The sequence below is a fragment of the Acanthopagrus latus genome, chromosome 18, assembly GCF_904848185.1.
Source record: "Acanthopagrus latus isolate v.2019 chromosome 18, fAcaLat1.1, whole genome shotgun sequence".
Lineage (NCBI taxonomy): Eukaryota > Metazoa > Chordata > Actinopteri > Spariformes > Sparidae > Acanthopagrus > Acanthopagrus latus.
This window is the reverse complement of record NC_051056.1, coordinates 24,070,185-24,095,389: the sequence shown is the minus strand read 5'-3', so window position 1 is coordinate 24,095,389 and position 25,205 is coordinate 24,070,185. Positions and strand designations below refer to the sequence as shown.

Below are 25,205 nucleotides of genomic sequence, written 5' to 3'. Positions count from 1 at the left end.
GCATTTTTTTTTATTTATTTATTTTTTTTAGAGCTCAGGTTCCGTAGAGGACAGGAAACGTGGGATTAGAGAGGGAGATGGAGGGAAAACGCAACAAAGTCTCAGGCCAAAACCAAACTAGGAACAAATGTGGCATGTGTTTTAACTACTTGTCTACTGGGACATCCCACAATTAAACACACTTAAAGCAACAAATTGTCAAAATGGAGCATTTGATGGAACATTTTACTATGTTAAAAACATCAAGCTGCAACAAACTGAGTGTTTAGAACAGGAAGTTAACGTCCCGGTTGAGTCATTCTTCCATGATGATGTTCTTCTTGGCTTTGTCCAACCTGTCCAGGATTTCACTGTAGAGTCCAGACATCTGTGGGTAAACAACTGTATTACTTCAAAAGATCTTAAAGGTTTGTAATTACAGGATGATTCAGTCTCCCCTTCCTTCCCCTCCATCAGCTCTGTACCTGTGTCTCATAGCTCTCCTGCAGGGATCCAAGGTGGCGGATGAAGCTCATGGCGAGGCCGCACCACTTCTCAGCCTCGGGGTACTGAGCCAGGCTGTACAGCAGTATCCCTGTGTTCCAAGCCCGAGTCAGCAACCACAGGGTCTCCATCTCTGGGAAGTCGTCCGGCTGCAGAGAAAAAGCAGGAAGATGTTCAAAAGGCCATTTAACGGAGGCCACCTGGGTGACTCACTTGAGCCAAGTGATGTGAGAGAAGTATGGGAGGAAATCTGTGTTTTTAGTGGAAAAATCCTGTGAGTAACTTTCATCCAATCCTCTTCTGCTGTATGTTAACCTTTACTCATGCTTAAACAGACCGTAAACAAACTCAAAGGTCTTATCATTTCTAAAGTTTCATTCGTTTTTTTCACCACTTTAATCTCGGGCTTTCACTTTGATCCAAAGAATTCCACAGCTTTCGAGTAATAACTCAATCTGAAAGGGGAAATATGCTCTGCCTCTGAAGCGGTGTAATGTCTCAATAATTTGATGCCTCTTTCAGAGCTGCAGCTCACCGGCAGTGTGATGACTTGTACAGCACATTAACATTCAAATTGGCAGGAAGGGGGTGGTGAATGGAAGCATCTGCTAATTGAAGTGCGGCTGAAAGCCCATTGATAAAAAAAGAGGCTTCCAGAACAGCAGGCAGGCATGGAGTGGAGGAGAGGGGGTTAATTATATAGCAGGGAGAAGTTCTGCTGGAGGGAACAGGAGGTGGGAGCCGAGGGATGGCGATGTGTGATTGGTGCTGACTCACTGCGGCTGCGATGATGGACAGGGCCTCCTCGTAGTAGTCCCACACCTCCTCGAGCACATGGGCCTCCACCTCTGATACGCCACTCGGGAGGGACAGCTTGATAAGGCTGTGAACGCACATGCTGTTACAGGAGCACAAAAACAGTCACACAATCAGAAACCCTTTTCATCCTAATGCAAGCTTTGTGGGAATGAATGGTGAATCAACTGTGAGTAGTGACGGGTATGCCTGCAGCGGTCCAGGTCCGCCTGTGGTTGTTTCTTGTGCAGAGAGAGAGCGACCCTCAAGGCCTTCTTGCTCAGCAGAGGGAAGTGGGCTGGAGGCTCCATGGCCAAGGCTGCAAATAAGAAAAAAAAAGATGCCAGCTCCAAATATGAAAATGTGTCCGTTTCTGTAGGCATGTCAGCAGAGATGGTCGAACAATGCAGCAGGGGGTTGTTTTATACCTGCAATGGTCTCTAGCACTTTGGTTTCAACATTTTCAAGATCCAACACTGACTCCAGTACCGTCTCAACCTTCGGGTCATTCAGCTTAGCACGAGCTTCAAATTCATACAGCAGCAGCAGTGTGTCTGTTGGGTCCGTTGGGAAGTTTCCTGCAAGTATACGTTGAGAAACCATTTCTTTAGCTCCATTCTGATTCATGTGAAGACGTGCAAATAAATGTGGCTCTTTGGTACTTAAGATACCCGATGCTTTCAGGGTTTTCCAGACCTCCCAGCAGGTCTGAATGTGCTCCAGTGCCTGAGTGAGCTCCTCAGTCTGTGAACCCAACAGAAAAAACACAGAACAAGCATTCTGGATTCATCATCGCCATCTAGTGTTCACTTCCTCTTCAAAGGCAGAGGGATTAAAATGAAACACCTACGCCGGCACCAGTAATGTGGTTAGTCACCTCTCTTCTCCTTCTGGTCTTGGTAAATTTCCATCCATGTGGATGGAGAGCGTGCTAAATGTAGGAGATGTGCAGAGGGAGTGGGTGGCGCACCTGGTCAGTGAGAAGAGACTTCCTGCAGAGCTCCAAACAGGCAGCGGCAGCCATGAGCAGACACGTCTTCTGGCCCATGAGCAGTGTGCGATCAGGGGGGCACAGCTGGGAGAGCTGCAGGTTCATGCAGATGTATGACAAAGGAACTAATGTGTGACAGTACAGCATTTCTTAATTACTGTGCCTCCACATTGATTGTGAAAAAGACACTTGCTGTGTCTCAATTCAGGGTCTGCATCCTTTGAAGGACCCAGCCTTTGCGGTCCTCGAAGGTGAGTCCTCCAGAAAGACCTTGTTAGTCAGCATCAGCTGTTGTTAAATGGGACAGTCCAGCCTTTGGAGCACCATATTTTACCCTTATGTCACGATTTCTGCCATCCAGGCCCGCGAAAGTGACGATCTATGTCATGCGATGTCGCCATTTTCTCTCTTTCTTTCTTCTTTTTCGGGGAGCACAGAGAATCTTGGGATATGTGAGGCCATGAAGGATAGTAGCCGTGCATCCTCCAAAAAGAGGGAAAAGAAGGCCGCATGTGTGGACTGCATTTGGAGGAGCCTTCGAATTGGGACAGCCTTTGCATGGCGCAGTGACGTAATTGGCCTTCAAATGCGGCCTCTGATGGATGCAGACCCTCAATTGAGACACAGCAACTGGTTTTTTGGGTCTTTGAGCACAAGAAGAAAAATATTCTCTCCTCTTTTAACATTCATTTTTTGACCATTCTCCTTTAAAGAAAGTATTTCATCCCAGGGTTTTCTTCGGCATGAGTGCATGTACTTATATCAAGTTCATTTAAAAACCCACATGCAAGCACAGCTATTCTGATAAGGGTACTGTGAAAGGATAGTGATGACCATGGATGCATACTCAGATAAATGCTCCATAAAATGTCTTTATTGTGTCAAAATATGGACAAGCAGAACAGCTGGTGCTACTCGAGCCATTTGGTGTCAAAGTAAGATGTCTCCACAGACTTGTTCAACAATGCAAACACAGCTTTGCACTTTCATTCCTTCCGCCACCTTCTTAGAAAGGACAGCATAGCAACAAATCAAAAAAACCTGTCTTTCATAATGTTTAAAATAAGTTGTGTTTCTCCCTCTGTTGAGTAATGTGAGCATTTCTTTTGGGCATGCGCCTCTACCCGGCATTGCAAACAGTTTTCTAGTTGGCTTATGTACAACGCTTCCTTGACAGCACAATATAAACAGGCAAGAGGCCCCAACTGAGACGCAATGTGGACGAATGATCCTAAATCTTGTTGCAATCATGTCATCTAAAATGCTGGTTTTATGCTTTCGTATTTACTGTAGTTAATAACAGCGCTTTCACCAACATCTAATTTACCTGTTGGGTCACAAACTAAAGAAAAAGCTTGAGTTTACCAAGCAGTTAGTCCGAGTTGCTACTCTTAGGGAGCTATCAAAGATGCTAGCCAAGCTACAAGGCTCATAAAATAAGCATAGTAGCAACATCAGAGGGGTCGGACTCCTGTGTTTTACTATATGTTTAAACACAAAGAAGAAAGTGTTTGTTGATTTTACATGACTCCACAAATTAGCTGTGAGTGTTCGACCCAACAGTGATTGTTATCACAGCGTCACAGTGATTAGGACTATTGACATGATCCACATATTTCAGGAAATGCTACTTTCAGAATGAGGCCTGAAACTGAATACAGTGTTAAACATGATGCTAAATTTGGATTACTGGAACAAGTTTGCCTGTAAATGTAGTCACTATGATTCTTTATCTTAAAGTGATATGTTTAGCACTAAATCCCTGTTCTGGGGTTATTGATCTACACCCACATACTGTAGATATCGATCAATTCACCTGCCAAAGATAATAAGGACACTTGCCTGGTATGAGAGCACGAAGAAATCCCTCATTCTGTCAGGGCAGCTCTCGCACTGCAGCGCCGAGTTCCATGCTGTAGCAAGAACACAAACAAGTGCACACATACAGTCAAAGATGAAGGTGCTGCAAGATTTTAAGTGATAGCATACCACGTGTGACTGAAGTGAGTCTTAGCACCAATCTTCCTGAACCAGTTAGCTTCTTCTGTTCGTTGCTCAGCAGTCAAGCAAGTCTGGTGTGAAACTTTCCGCTGAGCTGCAGTGAAGGCAAACAAAACATTTAGATACTGAGACTGTACCAAAATGCAATCTCAGCCTTTTGCACATGTACTCACCCATTTTTAGATATGGCAGCAGGACATCCATATTCACATTCCTGCATATAGAGATGTATGGTAGTTATTTTAACAGCATCAGTAAACCTATATACCTTTATTAGGTACTTCCCCTCACCTCATCTCATCACTCGGTTGTTCCATTGTGGAGAGCACAAGTCGAATCAAACACCTATAAAAAGATGAATGGAGAAAACTGGTGTTGACCTCCTTTATTTCACCTACTAACTGTATTATACAGAGACACACTTTCAGTGGAGAAGCAGGGGAATATAGGTCAGTGGATCATAGAGGTGTACGGGAAAACTAACAGGCTCGCTACAAATTTCTCAGCACATAAGCCATCTCCACTAAATGTTGTCACTTTATGTGTGAAACTCCACCATCATGTTTTGTTTACACGGCCTCAACACATGAACACCGAACACTTAAAAGTAAAAGAAAATAAAAATGTGGTATATGTAATTCAGTGTTACTGTTCCGAAGGCAACCTGTAAGTTCTTGTTTTGGTATCTGGAAAAGTTTTCCTTGATAAAACACAATATGATTATTGAAGTGTCCATATATGTCGATGTCTTTCACAGCCATGTCTGTTATGCTTTCTTACACATGTGGACTTTTTTTTGGCTTAAAAACAAATTACTTCATTACAAATTACTCCAGCTGTCACAGACCTGAGAGCAGTCAGGACCTGAGCTTCATCTTTGGAGTTTTCACACAGACTCTCCAGTGCCTTCATGGCAGTTTCCTGCTGTTTGTTCTGTCACAGGGGAACAAACATCCTCATTGTCTTTAATGCCACCACCCGTCGGTCATATTCATCACAGTCACACAGTGTACTAAAGATAGGATTCCCTCACATTTTCTATTTATAAATGAAAAGAAAAGCAACAACATTTTGAAGACCTTACTTACCCTCAGAAAATGTTAATAGCTAGCTGCTGTCCAGTGTGTTTGCTGTTTGTAGCATGGGAAGGGAACGTCCACAAAGCTGTGTTTTGATTTTTGTAACTTAAATCTGTACAGCAATATGAATCGTGAACTTCAACACTTCTATATTTATACTGTATGTTTATGTGCAGTAGGCCTGTGAAGGTCGTCATAATCATGTTTGATCTCCAGTCCGATGTATACATTTTAGGATTTTAGGATGTCTTTAGTTTTAGTGTTTGCAAATTTGGTCAAATTTGTCAACACAACAAGCATCAAGAGTGTAGTGAGACTGAGATGTCTTTATCTTATAAACAATGAAAACTAAACTGAAACGAGCAAACTCAATCTGGATGCTAACAGACACAAAAAAATCGTAACAAAAATGGAAAAAATAACCACTTCTGGTGTACAGAAACATGTAATGCCTCTGTTGATGCCTCTTACCTCTAAAGCAATCTGAGCTGCCAGCCTGAGGAGATTGGACGCAGCGTTCTCAGACACCAGCAGTCCGTCCTCATCGCCCACAGGACTCTTGGACAGACGTCCCATCGCATTCACTGCATCTGCAGCTGGTGCAAAATAATCAGCCTCAGCACCACAGACAATATGCAATACAAGAAAATGTAGCTGTATTCAAACACTACTAAGCTACACGCTTTTAATGTATACTCGTCTCACAGCTTAAGTACCTTTCTCCACATTGTTCTCCAGCACTGCAATCTTGTAAACACTGAACTGAGTGAAAATGCTCTCAGGGTCACATCTCTCTGCTTCTTTAATTGCTTCTTTGGCCTGACAAGCACATGTTTTCATACATACATAAATTACATAATGTATATAAATGCAATATTGTGGCTGCGGAGTTCTGCTACTGGAAAATAATTTTTTCTCCCTGACTTGCTGTTGTGGCTCAAGTTGTCTCACTTTTTCCAGCTGTTTAAGTTGCAGGAAACAGGAAGCTCTGTTCCTCTGCAGTTTGGCGTAGTTGGGCTCCATTTGACCGGCCTTAAAGAAACTCAGGGAGTAGTTATACCACTGAAGAGCTTCAGAATAGTCCGTGGCCTGGAAGGCGAGATAGAGCATTATTTTAACCGTTGTTTATGTGACAATTAAACCTCTGCATTGCACCTATCATAACTATTTAGGGGCAGAGGGCAGCTACAATGAAGAGGCCGAGACTATCACTGGTTCTGAGGACAGTACCTTATTCAAAGGAGTATTCCTCACATGCATGTCTTTCTGTTTTCAAACACCAGCTCTACTTACATTCAGCAGTGTAAGGTAGTTAAAGAAACCAAGGCACTCGATGCAAACCCACACAAACACAGAGAACAACATGCACAGTCCACAGAGACAGGTGGGCCAACAACAGCCCACCAGCCCTCTTGCTATGAGGCAACAGTGCTGATCACATGCTGATAACTACACAAGTATACATACACTATAAAATATCCTGTGATATTGAGGATAAACAAGGTTGTGTTTGGCAAACCTCAAAGTGTTTGGAGGCTTTATCCCACAGCATGACATGTAGACATGTGAGGGCCTGTGGAGTCAGCTGTTTTCCGGTGTAATGGCCTGTGTGGGTGGAGAACCAATAATACTAAAAATGGTAACACAGAGGCACATCTAGAGCACACTGCCTACATTGCTACAATATTCATCATGTCATTTTAATTAAAATCAGGCTTGTGCTACAACCAGAACGCAAAAATAGAGTACCAGTGATGATATCGTCTATCTTCTGTTTGCCCAGCAGCTCCTTGCCTTTCTGCAGCAGCAGCTCAACGTGCAAGACGAGAGCAGTTCCCAGGTCAGGGGACGACTCAAAGTGCTGACACACGCGTTTCAAATACTCAAATGCCAGCACTTCTCTGGAAAAATCAGAGCAGAGAGCATTCAGAGTTGAGCAGCACGTCCCTCCTTCAAAGAAAATGTGTATATATTCTAAAATAGAGAGTACTAGAGAAGAGTTTTTACCTGTCTGCAGACATGAGTATGTTCACTGTGCTCAGACACATTTCAAGAGAAATCTTAGCTTCCAGCATCTCATTAAGTCCTGGAAATATATTTTAATGATCTGCTTTAAAATGTGAATGTAAATCTACTTAAAGCAGCTACAAGGACTTTTTAATTTTTCGTTGATTATGGTGGACCGTGTGGACAACAGCAGTAAGAGCACCACCGCCTTCAATCCTAAAGATCGTACGGAAAAGTTCACCCCAAACATTAAATGCAGTCATTATCTACTCAGCCTCATGCCTCTGACCTGACTTGTAAAAGCCTCAGGAGTAGTTAATGTAGTTACTGTTGCTCACTGTAGACACTTCATATTTCTGGAGAAATTAAACTCATCAGTAGACATTTCTGAGACATTTCATTCTTGAATCTATTTCTCTCACCTCCCAGACCACTGACACTGCACTGCAGCCCACATTAATGAAGTTCTGCATGAATAATTGAGTGAGGTCGGGTAATGACTAACCTGCTCTGATGTGATCGTCTGAGGCCCGACATCTCAGGAGTATTCTGATCTTTAAGTACAGCCCAGATGCACTCACATATTCCTGCCAAATTGCACAATGTCATTCGGTACAGAGCTACTCAGCTTTTTTTTCCTTTTTTTTTTTCCACATGCTGCAAAATGCATATGTAAATTTCCAATGTGCAAATTATTTATCTAATCTCACCTTGTTAGCTAAGCTGACAGCGTTGAGAGCCTTCTCCTGAAACCTCTCACAGTCCCATTCTAAATAAACAGTGGCAAGGAGCCTCAAAACCTTGGCCTATTGAGAGGAAATATGAAGACAGTTAAGAAAGTAACTATTTTAATTTCCACCCAACTTCGCATACTAGACAAGAACGGACTTTTCCCACTGGAACTTTCCCTAGGAACTGGGAAACTCTGGAGGAACTCGGTGCATTTCCAACACAGGGACCAGGCCTAAAATTGAACATTGGACATTTTCTACCTTTGAGGGTGCAGCTTGCAGTGCTGATGATTTTTGATTGGCCGAGTGCTTTAATTCAGCCACTATCTTAAAAATCTGCATATGCAAATGAGTTTGTTTTTCATTCATTGTGCTCTGACACAGCAACATGGAGAAGAAAGCATAACATATACGGACTGGTGACAAAGACGTTGTGCACAAAAGTGATGAGTAAATGCCGAATCTTTGCAGGTCTTTAGACTGATGTGGAAACTCAAACAACAATGGGTGATGGAAACTTTAAATTCCTTGAAAACTAGTTTGTAGAATAAAAAGTTATGGACATTTTGGGTGGAAACGCAGCTACTTTATTTCACTGTCCTACCTGGACTTCAGATCCAGGAGCGTATCTCTCATTCATTTTCCCAATGTCATAACTTTGGCTGGAAAAGAAGAAAACAAATTCCTTTCACACTGCATCATTTCACAGCAATTTCCTGCAGAAATGTAATTAAAAAATTATATTTACCTGAGCCAAAATGCGCTGTCCTCAAACTTCTTCACATTGTAAGTGTCTACTCCAAAGTTGTAGCACATTAGGGAAAGATATGCAGTCTGCATTGAAAAAAATACATTCACAGTTAACATCCCCCTCACTTCCAACAGCAATATGTGCTCTAAATGTGAAACAACAATATATAGTGTTGTTATGATAACAGAGTTTTTTTTTATGATTATTATTTTACGTCTTTTGGTAGGCGAAGCAGCATGTCTCTACAGCGCTGCACATGGGCCACAGCCTCATGGTTGTTGCCTTGACTTATGGCCTGCAAAAGACAGACCTCCTATTAAATGTCAGCAAACAATAAAACATTCCTGATTAGCAACGAACATGATCCCCCCTCTCATTGTTTCTCAGTTCACATTTTAGCTGTCTCACACTTCACACTGCAAGTCTGTCAGAATAGCGCTTCCTCAGCTGCCAAATATCACAAGAACAAATATTCACATTGAAGGTGTTGAACATCACATGCGCCACAGCTCACCGATTCCGCCTGACACGAGAGAATTCGAAGCAGATCCTTCTCTACATCGCCCTTGGATGAAGTGATGTCAGCTGCGCCGTCACCTCTGGACGTTAGTTGGCTATAGAGTGTTTCCAGACTCTAAGGGTATTTTATGTTGAATCATTTGTTAGGACACCATATTTCTCTCTGATCTCTTGGTTTGAGTATTCTTTTTTTTTTTCACCTTGACAGCAAGTCTTAAGAAGTAATCTGCCATCTGGGGATTTTTGCAGTCCAACCAGGTTCTCCCTGTTTTGCTGGCCATCTGTAAAGATTAGACAGTGACAAACAGACCTCCTCATCCTGAAATGTTTGAGCTCTCACTGAGGGTGGCTACAGTATTTCCTACCAGGATTTGCTTGCGGAGGACGCCCTCTGTCGGCTGCTCAGGCTCACTGCAGTACAGCAGACTGCATGCAACGTGACGCACTGTGAGGATGGTGAGAACATTTGAATGCGACGTGACACGAGTGTGACGTGCCTGCGTTGTGTCAACATTTCAGATGATGTGAATATTTTCAAGCATCATGATGATCAGTAAAACCGTCTTTTAAAGAAATACTGCAAATTAAGGGTTTACCTTTGGCTTTCTGGTGTTTACTTATAATTGTGCCCACATTCTTAGTGACTGCCCAGTTCCACAGCTGGATGGCACACTCCTCAAGCTGTAATGTGAGTTGGAGAAAGAAATAACCAAGCATCTTATAAATTGTTCAAATAACTATCTATCCTTCAAATAATAATCTCTGACTAATTAACAGATAAAAAACATTTTGAACAAGTTTTATTACAAGGTTGCACTAGTCATATAAATTGTGGTAGAACCAGATTGAAGTGTCACATATACTCACATATCAAATGAAAAAACACAACACTACAATATAAAAATGTACTTGTTGATGTAACATATGGAAGTGATAAATATGTGAAATTCTCTTCTTGTCTGACAGTTTGCTCATTTTTAAATGTAGGCTGTTTTTGTTGTTGTTTGTTTTTTTTTATTAATATTACAGTCAATGCTCACAAACGTGTATCTACCTGTGGATCTGATATTTTGGGGAATTCTTCCAGACCAGAGACTTCAGAGAAAAGTTTCTGTATCACCTCTTCATAATCTGTCAGATGTTTCTGCAGCAGGTGTTCAGTAAGACCTTTGTTTGGATAAAAGCAAAATAAAGGCATGTTAACAAGACACAAACAGGGCAACCGCAGACTTTTCATCCAAACAAGTGGACTGTGATATCTAATACATATAGCAACTGTTTTTTTAGCTACTGTTTGGGTGTCTTCAGAATCAATACTCCTATAAAAGAAATGCTCCGAACAGAAACATGAGCACTAGCCTACAAAGTATTGTATCACTTGTATCACAAGTGACTAAGAAAACAATACTTTTTTTTACATGGATTCTTTTTTTTACTCACTTTTAGCCATGGCAAGATGGGTGAGGGTGTTTTTTTCTTGACATTTTTTCATTACATCCTCATAGAATAATGCATGGATCTTGATGAAAAAGCCATATCTAGGTGGCTGGTATCCTTGTGACTGACACTGGACTGTTGGGCCTTGGCAGAAGTATGCATTCTACTGAGTACTATTCTAGTTTCTTAAAATAAGTGAGTTGGTTATCCCAAAAACTGTTTTGTATCTCAGCAGCCAATTTCAATTTCTGCCAGTGTCTCCTGTGGTAAAATAAGTAAAATTATGTAATTATGTAATGGTATGGTAGATTATATTTAGGCTGACACACATTTGAAAAAGTAAACGTTAATATGTTATAGCTGACCACTGATTTTTCACTTGGTCTAATATCACAAATGTAAGCTCCCCAAGTATTCAACAGCATGAAATACATAAAAGTGAAACACTTTGTATTTTAAATTGAGAAGCCTAACCAGAAACTGTTTGGTGTCTATACCTAATAAATTCAGTTTGCTAAAGTTTTTAACTGACTTGCCCATTTTCTTTGTTTCCAGGATACTTTAATTTATTACCCTCTCTTTAGGTTAATAAATGGTTCATTTTAAATATTCAGGTTAGATAATGAGAATGATAATCAAAAATGGCTTGTTAACTTGCATTATATATATTATAGTATAACTTTAATGCTTAATGTGTACTTTGTACTGTATCAAATATGATTCCAATACAAAATGAATTCATTTTTATAGCATAATGTCTGTCATGACTAAGGAACACACTGACATTACCATGCATAAAAAAGCTAACTTAGCTAGTTAGCCTTAGCTAATGGGAGCCTAACCTAAGGTTAGCTAGGATTGAAGTTTAGCTAGTAACATTAGCTTGCGTTACTCAACTCGAAGTGTTTCGTCCAAAATCGTCTTAAACCAACGAATAGTAGTTAAACCAGGTGAAAGGGATAGTTACTCACACTTCACAGTTGAAACAAGCCGCTCCATGTTTTGGGTTTCAGCTGAAAATGACCAACGGCCTCTTGTTTGATTGATAACTGACACAAGCCCGCCAGGTTCAGGAGGAGAAGAGTCGTCAAGGTAACAACAACAACAAGCTAAAGTTTGGAATAGTGCTAGCTTACTCTTGCTTTTTTGTGTGTGTACTTGAGCCATGATAGCTTTATTTTGTTTAATCTCGTCCATCATGTTGATCGGTATAACTTAATGACACTTGGTTGAGTTAAGCTACAGTTTCTATTTGTTGACATTTAAGAATTAACGTTAGCTTATTTTGCTGTTAGCTTAGCGAAATTAAAATTATCATGAAACATAACCATGTAATATTGATTAAAATAGAAATGGGAATATTTCACTGGGGTGTTTTGGCCTGATAAACCAAGCTGCAGCAGTTAATCCTGGTTATCAATACATTACACTTGACACTTGACTTTCCACTTGTAGTCAGAGCAGGCAGGTACATTTACTCTATCAAGAGCGAGCTCTGTTGTTCTAAAACAAGACTTCCAGTGGTAGGTTACCCTTAAAGATTACAGTTAAATGTGCTAATGTTTTGCATTTATTTCCAATTTTTTTATATTTTATTTGAATAGACTGTCTTCTTCCATATTGTCTTTTATTTGTATTTCTTGATCCAACAAAAGGGATATTGAACACCAATTGTTGTATAAGACTCGTTTGTATTGGAGCAGCTCCGCAGTCTTTTGCAGGGAGCCTATCTGGCTACTTGCATGTCAAATCTGATACATGTTTGGTTTCCAGAAGTCTTTTGGTTTTCCATCGAGTGCAGACTTCTGTCTATGACCCTGGCTCGGAAAAACAACAACTTAGAATAACGCTGTCTTGCAAGAAATGGTTTTGTCAACAATAAATCTTATTTTGCCCACCGGCATTTATTCTACTACAAAATTATATACCTGCCTCTCTAAGCTGCAGTATGGGGTCTGGAGGCTTGTGGCATTGTTTCCACTCAGGACTGACTACAGTCATTTCATCAACAGGGCAGCGGAGTCAGACCTCCTCCACTCCTGCTCTGCAGAAGAAAGACTATTCCTACTGGTTCCTTAACCCAAGAAGACTTTGCGGTTAGGGCAAGAGGAAGACTGCATGCTGTGTGTGTAGAACCAGTTAGTCCCCCATCGTGTGTTTTGCACTCCAGATTCTAAAATAAAACACTTTAAATCCAGCCCTCTCAGCGAGCAACTTCCACCAATTGTTCATCAGGAGACGTATCTGCTGCCCTCTTGGCCCGATGGGAATGTCACTGCAGTCTTACATGTGAAGACACGCAAAGAAAATAATTGTAGGAGACAAAAATCTTTGCAAAACCTCAACTCTTCCTTATCCATTTATTGAGCTAATCTATATCTCTTTAAATGTGTGAGCCTATAAGAAAGTGGCACCAGTCAGACTTGACAGTCCACGTGTTGTACACATTTTCTCGTCATGGGTTCATTGCCAAATCTAAAGTGTGGAGTGTGATTTAACCACCGTTTTATAACGGTGAGTGCCCAAAGTCTCATCAAAGTCAAGTAGCAAATAACCCAACAGCCTCTGAGCCGTTAATGTACAGAATAAACCATGTAGAATAGAGCAATTGTTTTTTTCAAACACATTTTCTAGCCACTCACATATGGACATTGCTTTGTTATTTCCTTGTTTGATATCAGGGAAGGAAAAAAAACATACAGCTTAATTAAAACAGTGAACTAAACTGCTGATAATGTGTCAAAGAAATTCTTTGCATTCCTGTGCTGTGACTATATGGTCTCAGAATCCCACAAAGCAAAATAGGACTCCCACGACTCGGAGGCTGAAAATTGTTTCCCATGTTCTCATGGGCCACTTCACTTTTTTCTCCTGCTTCAGGGACGGGAATGTGACGCTCATCCCGTTACACCACGCATGCTGCGCCTCTCCCAGGACACAACCGCCCGCCAAGATATATCTCCAAGATGGTGGCTGTTCAGTCCTGACATGGGCGGAAAGGTGAGGGCAGGATGTTCTTATTTACAGCCCCTGCCACTGTGACCTGCAGCAGCAGAGTAATTGTTGTAGCGATACAAAAAAAAACAAAAAAAAAAAAACAGTCTGCAGCACATCCACACACTGCAGGGTACTCCTGGACAAAAGAGGATTATTTACAGTGATATAAAAAGAGTGTATCCTGTTTCTGGAGTTAAAAATAAAACCCAGTAAATATTTATTCTAAACACTTGGTCAGATGGATTTGATCTGATATCACACTGATTGTTTACGTTCGACTCTATTTCCTGTGGAAACGAGATAACTGCTGTTACCTTTAACCTCACGGTAGGTTGATTTCATCAAAGGCAGCGCCGGATGCAAAGGTCAGTTTAATGATCTACTTTATAATTTAACTCCCAGCCGTCATTTAGAAAACGTACTCTGACCACAGATCAGTGAGCTGATACAGATATTAATCACACCTATCAGTCACCTGTTTGTCTATGTTAAATCCCACTCAGGTTGTTTTTCGTGTGGAGTGTTAGCGAGTGGCTAGCAGATTAGCAACTCAAAGTACCATTAATCACTTTTTGGAGTAGAAAATGTTTGTGGTGTTTTCTGATCTGACAGGGTGATGGAGACACAGATTTACTTCTGGTGCCTCTCTGGAAAACTTCATGTAGTTCTCCCCTCCAAAGTAGATTTTGGAAAGTGTTCACCTGCTTAACTGGCCAGTCTGAAGCAGTGATGGAGGGTAACTAAGTACACTTACTCATGTGCCATACTTAAGCACAATTTTAAGATAATTATACTTTGCTTGAGTGTTTCCATTTTCTGTCACTTCATTTTTCCTTTCCATCTCCATCTGTACATTTCACTGCACTACATTTCTTAGATAACTTTGGTCACTAGTTACTTTGCACACTGCAACCAGTTAGTTGGAGTTAGTTATTAATTTCATCGGCAATCAGAAAATATCTCATATTAACGCCTGCTATACGGTACACATGTCAATATAAGTATAATTTACTTGTTCTTTTGATACTTCAGTCAATTTAATGTCAGATACTTTTACTCAAATATGACCTTTGGATACTTTTTACAACACTGAACTTAATGGTAAACTTATAAAAAGGTGAGTAAACACTCAAAAAGGAGGGAAGTCGAGGTTGTAGTTGGGTGTAAAGTGATGGAGAAGCAATATTTTTTTATGGACATGAAATTAAGACATGAATAAGCTTAGTTATTTGATACATTGGACAATAACATAATTAAAAACATAGTGATTAAATAGATTGAATAAATAAAACGTAGTTGGGATAAATTGATTTAATTGATGGACATGAAATTAAGGCATAAATAAGCTTTTATCAAGTTATGTGGTTGTGTTTGATTACATTTATTTCACTTAATATCATCAAGAATCATGCTAAAAACTAAAAAAAAATGGTTTGATAAATTGGACAAAAACATCATTAAAAACCTAGTAATACCTTTCTTTCCTCTCTTTAAAGACCAGATCATCTGCAGTGTTGGGTTTAATAACTTTACTTCACTGAGGACTTTACTTGACAAAACCTGTTTTTACTTATCCAAGATTTTTTTTTAAAAAAGTGACCAAGTTACTTGAGACACATCTCTGATCCTGAGTGATATCCTCCTCTCTCGCCTGTTTGCCCCCCCTTCAAAAGAAAAAAAAAAAAAAGTGTCATTGCGTCATTGCCGTGTCTCCATAAAACGCGCCTCACGCATGGACTGTAAGTGCTCAGAGGAGGCGAGAGGGAGGAGGACTTGTCCAGGGCGCGCAGGAGAGGCAGGAGCTGATTTATCTTGCTTGTTGCGGGCTTCACCAGAGACAAGTCAGAGTCTGGTTCACCAACTCACTCAACTTTTATTCTTCACCATCTATTAAACTTTTGTGTGTGTGTTTGTGTGTGTGTGTGGGTTGGGGGGAGGTGAAGAGCACCTGCCCTCGAGGATACAGCGGCTCATCCGTCTCCTCATTGCGGGATCGGGAGTTGGATTACCCAGCTGCGCAGGAGAGCTCCCCTGCGAAAACGCGTCATGGGCTACAGGAGAACCGCTGCTGCTTCTCGCATGTACACCTGAGGGCTTGTGTGGATTTTTACTACAAAGACAAACAAGACTCTTTGATCTACTGACTTTTTTTTTTTTTTTTGAAAGAAGAAACTTTTTATAAGTCAGCGGGAATTATACACATCTCTCCAAGGGACTCTTATTACTTTTCTTCTTACGCGCGGTTTGGATCGAGCTGAAGACTTCGGGCAGGATGGTTTCATCCGGCTGCTTCGCGCTGGTCGTGGTCGTGTTGTGTTGTTCACCACTCACAAATGGTAAGAAATCATTCGCGCTGGTGCAGATCTGTGATTTTAACGGCTTGCAGAGTGTTTGTGCATGAAAGAACAAACTTTAGACGACATGGCACAGTTTGGTTGTTTGGTTTCATGAGTGGCTGGATGCAGAGGACGTTGTCTCTGCAGACATTTGGTTAACTCTCAGTGAGTAGAGGATGAAGCAGAGTTGATTCATTTGATTATTTTTGACAACAATAATAATTTATTGTCTCAATTTTGATTGATCCGAGAAGAACAGTTGATTTTTGGGACATTTCTTTCATTTATCTTAACATTTGTGGGAGATTTGTTCTTATTGCGCGTTGATATAAGTGGCTCAGTTTGTTCAGTATGTTTAAAATAATTATTCCATCAATTGTTATCTGTGAGTGAACAGGATGAAACATTGGAGAAGAGTGCGCATGTTTCTTCTGACTGGACGATCCGCTTCATTGTGTCAGTGTCACTCCATGAAAACAAGACAGAGTATAAAAGGTGGATGTTCCTCCACCTTGTGCCAGCTCCAGTGTGCCACAGAGATATACAGTAACCCTTCCTCAGCATTTCCAAATAAACAGCTCATCCAAACAAAGGAAATACGGTTCACGTTCACCACCAACACACACACACACACACACACACACACACACACACACACACACACACACACACACAGTCACACACACACACACTTTCAGCTTTGTCTGTGATGTTTTTGAGTAGATTTCCTTCACTGTCCACACACAAAGCATGGGAAAGACACAAGGAGGAAGCGGACGTAGGGAGCAAGAGGCAGCCTGGAATTGTTCTGGCGAGTAAAGGTCACGGAAATGTGACACGCTACCTGAGTGGAGATTTCTTCCCGGAGCTCCTTGTGCTCGTATTGAGCTATGTCAAACTCCCTCCACGAGACAATGGCAGGGAGGAAAGGAGGGTATTGTTCCTGCAGAGGAGCCACTGACTGGTAGAGCCATTAGTTATTGATGGTGCATCAAGTTTTTTTTTTTTTTTTCTGTTCATGCTGAGGTGTGCAACATACAGTATTTGTCTTGATTATAAAAGAGCTGAGAGCTGTGGAGAGATAGTGAGGTCGTGCTTGCATCCTGTCAGTGATGGTGCAGAGTCATATAAATTACAGTTATTATATCAGTGGCAGACTTTGATTACACCCCTAATTTTATCAGTGATTGAAAGGTAAAGACTGCCTTAAAGATCATCTGACTTATTTATTAATATGTAACTTGCAGCTGCCTCAAATTTGAAATTGCAATGATCCGTTCCCTTTTCACACAAATTCAAATGAAGCATGAAGACTCAGACTGACAGATAGAAACCTTTTGGCAGCTATCTGCAACACAGTGCATGCATTTCAGATTGTTAGAGCCAATCTGATATATAAATTGGCAAATATTGGCCTATCACAGATATACTGCTATCCACGTAGGTGGTGATATGAAAAATGCATAAAAAGATGCTTGGAATAATTATTAATGATTGTATTCCTAGTAAGCAGACTGTTTTAGATTGTTAAGATGGTTAATTGTTAAACTGTAAAATATCTTACCCCTGTTAGCATATCTTTTGTCACATGTGTTTGACCTACGAGCCTAACCCCGAGGATCAACCTCTAGATTTATATTGTCTAAGTCAGTAGTAATTGTGGTAAAACAAGTGAAGCAAAGGGTGACTTAAAGAACGTAAAGGTTGAAGAGATGATTGAATTTGAACCTAGAAGTGATCATGTAAGATATTTTTGGTTGCTGCGTGGTCCACACTGAGCTGTGATTTTTTTCTAGTGGCAGCTTTCTAGCAGAGGGAGTTGATGTTTTGTCTAATCTGTTTTGGAGTCATTTTTTCTTTCCCGCTGAGACACTTGAGATGGAGTGGAAAATGGGAGTGATGGGAGGTCACCCAAGTGCAGTGGGGGCTCATTGCTCACCGGCAGAACGTCTGGTTCTGTGCTGGCAGCGCAGAACAAAAACACATCGATACGCACACACTCACCTGGATTGGGAGACTTACCAGCAGAGCAGAAAGAGTAATTCCCTTACACAGGGATGTTTAACTTAACAAATTGCCTTGTGTAGCTGCTCTTATGGGATGATTGCAGCATCTGGTCTATACTAGGTGTATCCACCCTGAGCCAGCAATATATTTTCTTTGAATCCTGCATGAGATTTCAATTTCGAGGGGCTTCTGTCTGCCTACTTGTCTTAATCATACATTATGGAACAGGAATTCCTTTTGGCTTTACCATTTTGGACTCTCATGCAGCCCATTCCTGTTTGTTGGCTCCACTCAACTTTATATAACCTAGCATGGCCACCCATCATGGCCAGATGTTCCATTATTTTGCTTTTTTAAGAGGAGTCTGGGGCATTTTGCCTCCAAATCTCCAAAGGCTAATATACGGCTAATAAAAAAGGCACTCTCCCTAACTGTTGTCTTAACCTTGCAGTTGGCAAAGTGGAGGGGTTTCAGGAGGGCCATGAGGGAGAGAAGACTTTAGACCTCGTTACACAGCCAGAGAAGTGGCTGCTGCTCCTTATTTTGGCAGGTGGTTCTGTCCCAAATCCTGTCAGGGATTCGAGATTTGTGTTGTAATTTTCTCCCCAGAGTGTTACACCTTTAGTTCATTTGTCTCTTTGTTTGTGTTGAGAAGCTCAACCTAAAGGCTATGGATATCCAGCTGATAAATTACCGGCACAATAATGGGGAATTCTTACTATTGGCTATTTATCGGCTATGATAAACTCACAGTTGATATACAGAGCTGATAATAGAAAGCCACACCACATGCTTTGATTACACTTGGATACAGTTGGTTGTTCAAGGGATACTGGGAAGAAGAAGAAATAGAAGAAGATGAAGAGGAAGAAGGCTGCAACCAAATGTTTGGACTTCACCACTCTTGCAGACTCTTGGACTTTGACACAAAGTCTGCAGTCTGCAAACTCACAACTCATCCAGTCCACAATGGCCATCAAACAGACTTTCGGCAGCCTTCCAGTTTGTCCACTTGGGGTGCAAAATCCATTAAAATCCATATTGTGCATTCTTACTAAAGTCAACTTGCCATCAAATGTCACTGGCAAAGCCAGCCTTAACTGCAGGGCGCTGTAGCTGAACAATAATTAAATCAGAATGCAGTTTCTGTCCAGCTCCTGAACAGTCACTAGAGCAGTTTTTATGGTTATTAGATCAAACTAAACACATTGTTCTTCAACTTGGCAGTGCCAGCCGACTGGCGAAGATGATTCACCAACAGTGACCCTGCACTCTTTTGTTAAACAATAATTCACTCTCCACCCTTTCTTTGTGTTTGTTGTCACAAGGAGTACACTGGCAAGGTCAAACAAGGCAATCGTCACGCCGTATTGTTACTTCTGCCTTGAAAACACCCACCAACAGTCTTTCTCCAACTCTCAAGATAGTCACCTTGTTTCATGATGGGACAGGATGCGGAAAAAAAAGAGAAAGGAACTCCTCACATTATCACATTATTCCCCGCATTTGAAGGGTTGTGACTTGGGGTTTCCTGTGACAGAACAGTCATTTCATACGGTAATAGTGAGTTTCTGTTATGCAACATGCTGAAACAGTTTCCTCTTACATTTTCTCTCAGTCTGTATGTAGTTGCTCACTCATTACTCATCTCGGTTACATCTTCTCAATCTTTTAGGGTCTTTCCCACCATTAAAAGTGGTTTTGTGCACCACCTAAGCCAAATAAATGAAAAGTTAATGTGGCAAGCATAATCACTAACTGACTGACATACCTAATTGGTTGTAGTTGGTCCCAAGTGGATTTCTCTGACTAGTTTAACTTTGAGAATTGATTATTTATGATCTGCTCTAGCTTTTCCAACTTTTTGTACACAGATACAGTAATAATGATGGTAGAAACGGATATGAAATTGAATATTCTTTTAGTAATAGTTTTCCCAAACCCCCCAGTCAACTACATGCACCTTAGTCTTCCATACACTTGGAAATGCTACCTTAAGGTCTGTAAATTGTTCTAAAATGGTTGATGCAGTTATTGGATAGTACCAAAACTCTTCAAATCAATCCAGATTTTTTAGCAATTGATACAAGAAAGAAGTACAATAATAATGTAATAACTAACAAGTCAGCCTCTATTATGGACTTCTTTTTCAACACAGGACTCAAATATATCTTGTCTCAATTTTCCTGCCCCTGAGTCCTTTAAAAAGCATTTGGGTTAGTCTATTAGGGTTAGTCTAGTGTCAACAATGCAAGCTGCATTGCTGAACCTCTGGCGAAGATTAATTGAACAACTCTTTGTGTTCTTGTCATTGTTGGGCCATCCTTTCAGACTAAATATTTAAATAGCATTTTCTGGCCCACAAACATTTCATAACAGTGCGGAGACCATCCTGGAATCCAACACTGTTTGAAATCTTAGTCTTTCTTTCCTGACTGCTAATGAACCTGCCACAAATGTTTTCCACACATCACATCCTGTGCCACTTCCCTTCATCGATGCCAAGTGAGGACAAGGACATAAAAAAGTGATCCTCCTCTAATCGAAGTTAACATGCGTGACGTTGTCCGTCATCAGTTGACTGAGAAGCTGAACCAGAAGTCACTCAGCCTCCCTCTTTCTCTCTCTCTCCCTGAGGCTGTTTGTTCCATGCCTGTCCTCTTCTTAATGGCTCCTAATGAGAACCAGCTTCAGGGCTCTTTGAACCAACACAATAAGCACAATTTCTGGCATATTTCAGACGCTCTGCTGGAGGAATGCGGCACACAGCTGTTACAGGGGGTTAGGGGTGTTGGGACGCTTGCTGAGGTCAGCATTGGTCAGGCACTGGGGCAGGTGGGAGTTTTGAGGGCGTGGGTGTAGAGAGAGACAACCGCTTTTTTTTTTCTTTTTTTTTCTTCTCTTTCAGTGGGCTGCTGCAGGCCCCTGCTGATTCATCCATCTGTAGTGAGTTACTGGGGAGAATGGGGAAAAATTGGCCAGTTTTAAGAGCTGAGCTGCCAACCGGTGCAATTCAAGGTCAGGCTGATGTTTGCAGTTGTTGTCTGCAAGCAGATGCCGGCTTTCATATTCGTGTGTTGACTAAGTAAAAAAAAATGACCTGTTGAACATGCAGTAGTGTGTCTCACATGATTTATTGTTATTTTTTTATTTTGTCAGTTGGATTTAACAGGTCCCAAGGGTCATATTTTTCCGACTGATTGTTTGAAAAGTTCTCATTTCCAGATTAAATTCAATTAAATAAACTTTTTCCACTTTGCAGATGTGAGGCAAGAAATCTGAACTCAGATCGTTCTTAAGGAAATTTGTGCTAGCCAAGGAGAAACCAGCAACAGATATTCATTTGTGAATTGATTCTTAAGGTCACAAATAAGGATAAACAATTAATGACTATATTATCGAAATCGCAGTATAGCTAAGTGCTATTTTTTGATGAATATAAAATCTGTCACCATGATCTATGAAGCATTGCGACGCTACAGAGATACCCAGGTCTATAAATCACATTCTCCAAATGTAAGGAAATCAAACACAGTCAAAATACCTTTTAGAATAATTGTAATATTATTTTGTTTTTGTTGCATATTGTTCAGCTGTAGTCAGGAACCTTGTTGCAGAGTAATCTCACACACAGCTGAAAGCACATGGCATCACAGCATGAAAGAGTATGAGCCACATCCCTTCCCCTCTGCATAACCTTGGACAATAAAACAATGATGTTCAAACATGTTGTGAGGAAGTCGATATTGAGTGCTACTGCCAACACTGGCATCGTCAGCTCATTCTTAACACAACAGCTGTTTCGGATAATAGACAAATACTAGTAAAAATGCGTGTGAGCATGTGTTTTTCTGTGTATGTGCGTTTGCATTTGTAAATGCAGATTTACTTGTGTAAATGTTTGTGGTTCCATGTGTACATGTGTGTCCATCATGTGTCAGTATGCCAACCTTGCAGTAAGCTGTTGTGTAACTCTGTTGTCCTTTCTGTGCCATACATAAAAAAAGGTTTCCCTGTAGGCTGTCACACATGGAAGGTCGACTTAATAAACTTTTATTTTCTGACCACAATGACAAGCCGTTCAGGGAGCTCAGTGAAAAGAAGGAAGTCACAAATTGGACTGTGACATCTCCTGGACAGCAGGGAGAATCACAGTGTTTCCTATGTTGATCACTTGTTAGCAGGACCCCTCTACAGACACAGCTGGCTGCACACCAAGTAGAGGTCACTTTTGAATCAAGCATCCCAACCTCGTATTTTCCCCTGTGATATTGTAACAATAACATTTAGAGTGCAAGGCCAGCGGTACATAAAAAAAATACTTTCTGCTAAAAGAGAGGAAGTTGGTACCCACTGAACAAGGTTGATATGTCGATTTTTGAGGAAACGCACGCAAAGACACACATCAGGGTTTGCCTTGAGTCCTCTGCAATTCTGACTGGTTTGACCTTACTGGCAAACTGGCACAGCTGCCCCATATATCGTCGCCTTCCTCCCTCTATCCAACCTTCTCTCTTCCTTTCTGTCGGCTCATCTCAGACCACTGCTCATCTCAACAACCTGCCCTCCCAGCACCGGAAACACCCCTAGTGCTTTCACAGCGGAGAATGACTTGCATAAGAGGCAGAAGCTTGTGAGCACAAAGCGAACCCACATGCAGAGCGCTCTACTGATTCCAACAATGTGTGTGTGTGTGTGTGTGTGTGTGTGTGTGTGTTTTCAACAGGTCATTCGGATAAAGACAAATTGCCAAAGATTCTGCCATCTGAGAATCCCCTCATTCGTCATAAGGATGGTTTGCTGATCCTCACATGCAGGTATGCAACAACACACGTATTTCAGTCAATGTCAAGTGAACTGAAACAACATTTAAGTTGATTTCAGCCTAGTTCAGTGGTTCCCAACCTTTTTTGTGAGACGTACTTCTTCACCAACACCACCATGTTCATGTGAATTAATCTCATACTGGATGTTGATTAACCTTTGGTATTAATCATGTAAAAGTGGATAGTTGAGGATTTTCTAAAATGTTTAACACAGTTTAACTGCAGATGTTTGGTTGTGTATCTACACAAAAATCGTCCATATTATACCTTTAAGTACATTATTCTAAAAATACTATATATGCTCTGTGGTGATTGATGAAGATGTAATGATACATGATCAGTGTGACAAAACCGTGTGTCTCGGCACCCTGGCAAAAGTCTCCCGCACACTGTCCACTTCACCTGTGATTATGTTTATTGACGGCAACATCTCAGTACTTGGATCTTCATCAGGTTATCTCACAAGACAATGAGGGAGGATGTCCTAAGCAGGGTTGTGGATCTGCGCGGCCCCATCAAACAGACGTCCCCCAAAATGTCTAAAATAAAAAATATCATGTCACCAAGGAATCCCAAAACCTCATTTTTTTTTTGTGATGATTTAACAAGCCTTTCCCTTAATTGGTCAGTTACCAGAGGTCAGTCAGCAGGAGAGGAGTCTGTTTCCAAAGTGTCACTGCAGCCATTATGTTTAGACTCAGCTCTCACTACATGTCAGAAAGGCCAGGGGAAAATAAACGGGACATGCCTGCTGGGCCTCAGAACACTGGTGGGCTACAAAGAAGCTGGGACAATCCTGAACAGGAACCAGTGGTGGTGGTCTACGTTTATCAGTCTGTTGCAATTTCCTTTAGGGGTGATGGGACCCAAGTGTGCTGCATTCACATTTGTAAAGAATTTAGAGAGTCTAGCATTATTTTGTAAGTGTGCAAGGAATGTTCAGGAAGTCGTGTCTATCTAATGTAATGCTTCCCTACAAGGCCATACACCGGCCTGGCCCATACAGCACTGTCTTGTTGTCTATCGCTGGATGAGAGCTGGAGGTTGCCTGACCCAGAATTCTGCAGGCGAAGGCCGTGGTATGCAAGACATGTTTGATGTTCCTCTGGGATCTCTTTAATGAGAGTTTTTAAAATTGATGTTGTGTGGAAAGAATGTGTTAGCTGAGCGCATCATTCAGCAGAAACATGTTCCCATGTGAAAGTTCAAGTTATCGGATGACTTCAGATTAACTTGAAATAAACTTAAAATGAATATCAAGTCCAAAAAAGTCCCAAGGGGGAGAAGCAGCCGCTGCCATCCTGAGCTAAAAAAAGATTAGGAATTCATTGCCAGCTGTGACACTTCCTCAGAAAAAAATCCACGTTTTGGATCTCGTGCCTGTTTCTTGTTACCAGAAATGTGATTAAAGGAATAGTGCACCCCAAAATCCAACTAAATTAATATCATCCCTCATTTATCCATTAAGATTTTGAGTTCCAGAGATTTGGAGATATTGGCCAGAGAGATGTCTTCCTTTTTTAAGTATAAGAGGACTAGATGGCACTCTGCTGCCTTGAAACATGCTCAAAACCACGAATCATTACCCGTTTATTCAAGATAATCCACAGACCTTGTTGTGGGTAGTTCAATGTAGGAAGTGTTTTCTTTCTACTGAACTACACCTGCTTATTCAACTAGCCACTCATGCATGGACAGATGCTTCTTCTTAGAAAATAGTTCCTAAATCTGCTCACAACAAGGTTGGTGGATTATCTTTAGTAACTGGATCATGGGGAGGAAAAATGAACTTTTTCTAGGCACTGTTGTCCTGGACTTTGCTGACACTGTCCCTCTTTGCTTCTGTCAGAGGTCAGGGCGTGCTGCACTGGACACTTGGTGATCCCCGTCGATCGATCTCATCAGAGGGGGTGAAGGTGGAGCCGTGTGATTCCAGTCATCACACTCATTCACACTGCAGCAGACTGACCATCACCGACTTGATTGCCAATGACACAGGAAGCTACAGCTGTAACTACTCCAAAGATGGTTTGGACCACAGCACCTCCACTTATGTCTTTGTCAGAGGTGAGGCCTACAAAGTGCTCTGACCAGTTCAGATAATAGCTCCTTTATTTATCAAACGCAATCAGTGAACCTGTGGGAATAAGAGAGCAGAAACCTCTCTTAGATTAACGACACTGACATTATATCATTCGGTCAAGAATGTCAGTAATTTTCCAGCATGAGAAAAACTGAGTGCAAT

At 41.2% G+C, this 25,205-nt stretch overlaps 2 protein-coding genes across 4 annotated transcripts in view; one reads left to right on the top strand and one right to left on the bottom strand.

Moving 5' to 3' along the window:
- tex11 (testis expressed 11) lies at positions 1–11,897 on the bottom strand. Of its 3 annotated transcripts, none has more exons than XR_005071047.1 (29): positions 11,766–11,897; positions 10,412–10,524; positions 9,954–10,038; positions 9,723–9,802; positions 9,558–9,638; positions 9,353–9,472; positions 9,053–9,133; positions 8,836–8,921; positions 8,692–8,749; positions 8,067–8,162; positions 7,862–7,943; positions 7,357–7,435; positions 7,099–7,250; positions 6,869–6,954; positions 6,274–6,438; positions 6,066–6,168; positions 5,821–5,945; positions 5,118–5,203; positions 4,562–4,615; positions 4,444–4,484; positions 4,287–4,364; positions 4,112–4,182; positions 2,249–2,362; positions 1,950–2,022; positions 1,707–1,856; positions 1,481–1,597; positions 1,261–1,381; positions 465–632; positions 1–367 (listed from the first exon to the last, which is right to left on the bottom strand). XR_005071047.1 is itself a non-coding variant. In XM_037076598.1 (29 exons), the coding sequence occupies exons 1-29, from the start codon at positions 11,791–11,793 to the stop codon at positions 296–298; spliced, it is 2,757 nt and encodes a 918-aa protein (XP_036932493.1). In that variant the 5' UTR covers positions 11,794–11,897; the 3' UTR covers positions 3–295. The 3 variants fall into 3 exon arrangements, 2 of the variants coding, with proteins under 2 accessions (XP_036932493.1, XP_036932494.1); XM_037076598.1 differs by having other exon boundaries at positions 3–367; positions 1,489–1,597; XM_037076599.1 differs by having other exon boundaries at positions 3–367; positions 1,489–1,597; positions 6,301–6,438.
- Positions 11,898–15,558: 3,661 nt separating this feature from the next.
- The window catches only part of kdrl (kinase insert domain receptor like), a 46,719-nt gene continuing 37,072 nt past the window's right edge, over positions 15,559–25,205 (top strand). Inside the window, exons 1-3 of the mRNA XM_037076597.1 lie at positions 15,559–16,127; positions 22,861–22,951; positions 24,810–25,027. Of these exons, the coding sequence (XP_036932492.1) occupies positions 16,064–16,127; positions 22,861–22,951; positions 24,810–25,027 (373 nt within the window). The 5' untranslated portion in view covers positions 15,559–16,063. The remainder of the gene's footprint in view (positions 16,128–22,860; positions 22,952–24,809; positions 25,028–25,205) is intronic.

What these genes read in the sequence shown, in the direction of transcription:
- tex11 (XM_037076598.1), bottom strand. Translation starts at nt 11,793, where the DNA reads ATGGAGCGGCTTGTTTCAACTGTGAAGT. An exon ending in TCTCGTGTCAGGCGGAATCG is followed by an intron (nt 9,134 to 9,352) that starts GTGAGCTGTGGC and finishes TGTCTTTTGCAG; the next exon opens with GCCATAAGTCAAGGCAACAA. An exon ending in CTCCTGGATCTGAAGTCCAG is followed by an intron (nt 8,163 to 8,691) that starts GTAGGACAGTGA and finishes TCCTCTCAATAG; the next exon opens with GCCAAGGTTTTGAGGCTCCT.